The sequence below is a fragment of the Myotis brandtii genome, unplaced genomic scaffold (assembly GCF_000412655.1).
Source record: "Myotis brandtii unplaced genomic scaffold, ASM41265v1 scaffold1270, whole genome shotgun sequence".
NCBI lineage: Eukaryota > Metazoa > Chordata > Mammalia > Chiroptera > Vespertilionidae > Myotis > Myotis brandtii.
In genome coordinates, this window is record NW_005354465.1 from 347,300 (window position 1) to 353,741 (window position 6,442).

Below are 6,442 nucleotides of genomic sequence, written 5' to 3' on the forward strand. Positions count from 1 at the left end.
AAACATCAATGATGAGAGAGAATCATTGATCAGCTGCCTCCTGCACGCCCCCTCCTGGGGATTGAGCCTGCAACCCAGGCATGTGTTCTGACTGGGAATCAAACCAGTGACCTCTTGGTGCATAGTCGATGCTCAACCACTGAGCAACACCGGTCAGGCTAAAACCAGAGCCTTTTAAAAGAATATTCATTCCTTTTCTCCCTTGAACTTGAAAACTACAGTCTTTTTGTCTAATGACCCATCCTAGAGTCCATGGTCAATTTTGAAAAGGACATTTTCTGTCCTGCTTAATTAGCTTTATACAAGTAGGGCATTAATACTCATCAACAACTAGAGACTTTGACATAAAGCCCTTGTTAAAATGATGCATTAAGCCTGGCCAGTGTGGCTGAATGGTTGAGCATCGACCCACTAACCCAGAGGTCGCAGGTTTGATTCCCAGTCAGGGCACATGCCCAAGTTGCAGGCTCACCCTCCAGTAGGGGGCGTGCAGGAAGCAGCCAGGCAGCCAATAGATGTGTCTATATCTCCCTCTCTCTCTAAAATCAATACAAACATTTTTTTTTTAAAGATGCATTAAAATTTTGCTTTTTCACCAATGTCACTCCAATAAATTCAATAAAAATTTTAATTTTTTTTTGCTTTTTCTTTTAAAAAATGGAGCATATGCAAAAGAAGGGAGAATAGAACAATGAACCAGCATATGCCCATCATCCACTTTTAATGATCGTCAAGATTTTGTCACACTTAACCCCAAAATGATATGTTTTTTTAAATTGTGTTATATAGGCAGTCCTTCGGTTACGTCGGACTCGACGTAAGTCATTTTATGGTTACGTCGCCATCTCCCATTTACAGTATTTATAAAAAAAAAAGTTCCATCATTTTGACATATGTACATATGTGCTTTATGTTTTTTATTATTTATTTACCACAAGTAAAGGTCAGGAATTGTTATCTTTCTTTTAAATTTTTTTTACTGTTTCACTTCATTACTGCTGTGTATGTGCTCCATGTGAGTGACGTAGGTGCTTATGTAGGTGGGTTCCGACTTACAGCGAAAGTCACGCTGTAGGAACGGATCTCCAACATAACCCGAGGACCTACTGCATGTGGCTAAAAAACAAAATATGTCTTTATACATTTACTATAAATTTATTTGCCACTTTTTACTAATTTAGATCCTTTCAAAAAATCATTTCCTAGCCAATTAGAGGGCTCATAAAAAATTGAAATTGACATGAAACAATTATATAGTGAAATAATCTTATTTAAAATCTATATATATAAAAGCTAAGTGACCAGAACGCCGGAATGACTAGAACAACTGGTCGCTATGACATACACTGTGGCCAGCCAACGGACCGATTGGGGGACGGCCCTTCCCCCGGCTGACCCCGACTGGATCGGGGATGGGGCCGGCTGGCCAACCTCCCATGGTCCCTCGCCCCTGCTGGCCCTGCCCCTGATCAAACCTCGATTAGGGGCGGGGCTGGTGGCCAACCTCCTGATGCCCCTACCTTCCACTGGCCTGGCCCAATCAGCCCCCATTGGTGCAAGCCAGCCAGCTGGACCCCACCCATGCACGAATTTGTGCACTGGGTCTCTAGTATATTATAAAAGGCTTCTTAGGAGTTATTAATCCAATTCTAAAGTGCAAAAGAAGGGAATCATTTGTCTTGCTAAGATATTCTTAGTATATTCCAAAGGCATTGTTTCTTGTAAATTCCTACTTTCAAGAATCCTATTTTCTTGTTACCTAGCTTAAGAGGAATTTATAGATAAGAGGTCAATCCTTAGATATATACATATATACCATCATTAGGCTCAGCAAGTAAACCTGATGAATTTTGTATCCCTAACCCAAGGGACTATTTGCCTCAAATATTCTAGATATAAAGATTCACTAGCTCAAATAAAATAAATTTAAAAAATAAATAAAGATTGGTGAGGTCACTGAAGAAATGCATCTGAATAGAAGAATGAATTTAGTGATGGACAGAACCAGTCATAAAATTATCCTAGAAAGTACTGTAGAATCAGGTTCTAAAATAAATACATATTGCCGTAGCTGGTTTGGCTCAGTGGATAGAGCGTCAGCCTGCGGACTGAAGGGTCCCAAGTTTGATTCCAGTCAAGGGCACATGCCTAGGTTGCCGGCTCCATCCCCAGTAGGGGGCATGCAGGAGACAGCTGATGAATGATTCTCATCATTGATGTTTCTATCTCTTTCTCCCTCTCTCTTCCTCTCTAAAGTCAATAAAAATATTTTTTAAAATAAATACATATAAGGGTGGGCAGAAAGAAAGTATGAGAACAAGACAGGCAGAATATATTTGGAAGGAACAAGGGAAAAGTACATAAAAACATACCACCTAATTGATTCAAGGTAAATTCAGGTAAGATTAAAAAAACATTGAATGATCAAGAAAACGGTGGATGTACAAGAATAATTGGATTGAAAGGAAACAAGGGTTCAGATCTTAGAAAGGCCTTGGAGGGACATATTGCATTCAATTTTGAGGTTTTGATAGCCTGAGTTTTGCGGGCATAAAGAAAGAGCATCCATCATCCATCATTAGAAACCTTTTGGAAGGCCACATTTGGAAGTCAAACACATGTTTTAGAGCTAAAGCAAAGTTTTAGGGTTTTGTTTTTTTCAGTAAGGACAAAGGGTGAAGTGTAATACGGATAGAAGTAATCAGGAGGATTTAATTAATAACTTTCTCAGTCTTGCATTCTTGTTCTTTTTCTGTTTTTTTTTCAGTAAGGACAAAGGGTGGGGTGTAATAGGGATAGAGAGAAGTAATCAGGAGGATTTAGCTAATAACTTTCTCAGTCTTGCATTCTTGTTCTTTTTCTTTGGTTAATATATAACTATATAACTATAACTATATATATATCTCCTGTTTTACAACAAAATGTACTGATACTTTGCTCTCTTAAGTAGCCTTATCCTATTGTTAAAAATTAAAGCCCACTTATGAACATACTGTATCAGACAGAACACCTCAGAGAAAGAGAATCCTTGGACTGAGATGGAGAAAATCAGAGTTTGTGTTCGAAAACGCCCTCTGGGCATGAGAGAGGTACGTCGTGGAGAAATTAATATTATTACTGTAGAAGACAAAGAAACTCTACTTGTTCATGAGAAGAAAGAAGCAGTTGACCTCACACAATATATTCTGCAGGTATAATGCTTTCCTTTTGTGTTGGAACTAATATTATCAAGTATGTCAAATTTTTGCTTTTTGTTTAAGTGACAGCATACAAATTCTAAATTCCAGTTTCTGGTTTGGGTATTGACATTCATCCCTGATGTGACAGTACATTAAATCATTGATACCCTGGACCTTTGCTTTTTTTAACATCATGCAGTGGGGATACTAAAACATAATTTCTCTACTCTGATGCAGTAGGGTTGTATCATACATCCACTTAACATGCTTTATGTGAATTTAATGATACAGTGGAACCTTGTTTCTCGAACTTAATTCGTTCCGGAAGGCTGTTCGAAAACCGAATCATTTTTTCCTATTAAAAATAATGTAAGTGGAATTAATCCGTTCCAGACGCCTAAATGGTTCCCTGTTTTAACCTTTCTTATATACAGTACATGTCTATTGTACTGTTTAACTATAAATAAACACATTAATAACAAAAAAGTCATGAAATGTAAATGAAAATTTAACAATTATATGTAGCAACAAAAGCAAAAAACCACAAAAATATTCACAATATACTGAGATTTTAGCGTTGGTAAACTGACTCGTATTCCCACATTCTCTCCTTTTTTTTGTCACCTCACAGATGCATGACTGATCATATAGGTTTAAGCATGAAAGGGTTGTCAGATTGAGAAGCAAATTGTTCGAGATTGGAGACATTCGAGAAACAAGGTTCCACTGTACATATTCAGCAAAAGGGGGGGGGGGGATGAAGGGATCAAAAGAATTTAAATAATGAATTGGTGATAGGACTAGTTCAGCCTTGGGCAAACTACTGCCCGCGGGCCGGATCCGGCCCGTTTGAAATGAATGAAGAAAGAAGCAGTTGACCTCACACAATATATTCTGCAGGTATGATGCTTTCCTTTTGTGTTTGAAACTAATATTATCAAGTATGTCAAATTTTTGCTTTTTGTTTAAGTGGCAGCATACAAATTCTAAATTCCAGTTTCTGGTTTGGTATTGTCATCCCTGATGTGACAGTGCATTAAATCATTGATACCCTGGACCTTTGCTTTTTTTTTTTAACACCATGCAGTGGGGATACTAAAACATAATTTCTCCACTCTGGTGCAGTAGTGTTGTATCATACATCCACTTAACATGCTTTATGTGAATTTAATGATACAGTGGAACCTCGTTTCTCGAACTTAATTCATTCCGGAAGGCTGTTCGAAAACCGAATCATTTTTTCCTATTAGAAATAATGTAAGGGGAATTAATCCGTTCCAGACGCCTAAATGGTTCCCTGTTTTATCCTTTCTTATATACAGTACATGTCTATTGTACTGTTTAACTATAAATAAACACATTAATAACAAAAAAGTCATGAAATGTAAATGAAAATTTAACAATTATATGTAGCAACAAAAGCAAAAAACCACAAAAATATTCACAATATACTGAGATTTTAGCGTTGGTAAACTGACTCGTATTCCCACATTCTCTCCTTTTTTTTGTCACCTCACAGATGCATGACTGATCATATAGGTTTAAGCATGAAAGGGTTGTCAGATTGAGAAGCAAATTGTTCGAGATTGGAGACATTCGAGAAACAAGGTTCCACTGTACATATTCAGCAAGGGGGCGGGGGGGGGGATGAAGGGATAAAAAGAATTTAAATAATGAATTGGTGATAGGTCTAGTCACTGAGCATATACCCCAAAGTTATTATGAGGTGGTCACACATTCTCAATTCTCACCTGTCTCTCACAATGTGCACTTCTCACTCTGTTGAGTGTGAGTCTGGAGTTTAATAATAGAGGATATATTTTCAAGCAACAAAGCCCTAGATTGCAAGCCAACTGCTTATTTTGATTCCCAACTGTCTTTGAATTTAGACTTAATTTGGTGTAAATTGGGCTCTTTGAGCAGACCTCTTTGTACAGGGTAGCGGGTGAACATAATCCAGGGATATAATGTTGCATGTAACATATAAGGGTTTAAATAAAACACTAGTTGCTCAAACACAAAAAATGTCCAATCCCTGCCAAAATGATCATGAAGAGTCCAAGGAGAAAGGATTTGGTATTGAAATAAGTTCTAAACTAATAGCTCTTCAGTCTCATAGGGAAGCAGCAAACCCCATAGATGGAAGATGTTGTAATTTAGGTACTCCTAAAATTGGGAAGCAGTTGTGAATAATCTAAATGGGGATTAGGACTTTCTCTTACTCTGAATCTGCCTCCCTATGACATTCATATTATATTCATTCTCCTCTTCTCTTTGCTCTCACACTCACTCTCTTGCCTCAAAACCCAGTGATTGGTAGAAAGAAAAAAGTGGTAAGTAATCTAGTGAGCTAGCAGTTCACCTTAGCCAACTGAAATCTTACTCTATTGGAACAAACCCTTTAACATTGAAGTCACTTTTACACTTGCATTCTTCTTCTTTGGTTACCAAAATTGGGTTTAAAAGTAACATTCAAAATAATCCACTGACTCTTTCAATGGGCACTAAATTACTAGGCCACTATATAACTAACCCAGTCACTTTAATAGCTTTATCGATTGCTGATCAATGCACAGTCTATTAGGTTTAGGTGGGAGGTATTTATTTTGAAGATGGTCCAAATGATCAATTAGTTGTAATGATATCTAGTATAGCTACTTACAGCCATAGTAATAGCCCTATCCAATCACCATCTACCCAAGACTGCCTTAATGATGCTCCTGTCACAATAATTCCCTCTGGGAGGCATCAGCTTATCTTTTGTATTTTTCCATTATCCCAAAACACAATAACCTTACCTCTTTGTTATTACCATTGATCAATATTTATTGAATACCTATAGTTTCCATAGCACTTTCTCTTCTGTTTGAACTTTGGACCTTTGCTCTCATAGGTCAAAGTCCTTACCTATCAATGCTATAATATAAAAGTGTTGGGAGGGCTCCCTCACCTTTTTTCCTTTCTTCAGTAGAGGAAAGAAAAGGGAGGTTTATAGCAAATAAATATTGATCCAAGATTCTTAGAGTTTTATTTTTAAACTTATTTAGGAATTAAAGCAATATGTTTGTGTTCGTTAAATATTCTATCCTTTCACATCTTTTGTGACTTAGTCTAATGGTCATATACATGAAGTGTGCTAAACTGCTTACCATTAAATTTCATTTCAATATAGTAAGTGAAAAAACAAGGAAACGAAGCTGGATGTTTCAATCCAATTTATTTTATTTTTGTTTATTGATTGATTTTTTTAGTGAGAGAGAGAG

General features: G+C 37.0%; 1 protein-coding gene across 1 annotated transcript in view; it reads left to right on the forward strand.

Moving 5' to 3' along the window:
- The window catches only part of KIF24 (kinesin family member 24), a 48,696-nt gene that overhangs the window by 4,661 nt on the left and 37,593 nt on the right, over window positions 1-6,442 (forward strand). The window contains exon 2 of the mRNA XM_005859527.2: window positions 3,002-3,191. Within this exon, the coding sequence (XP_005859589.1) occupies window positions 3,002-3,191 (190 nt within the window). The remainder of the gene's footprint in view (window positions 1-3,001; window positions 3,192-6,442) is intronic.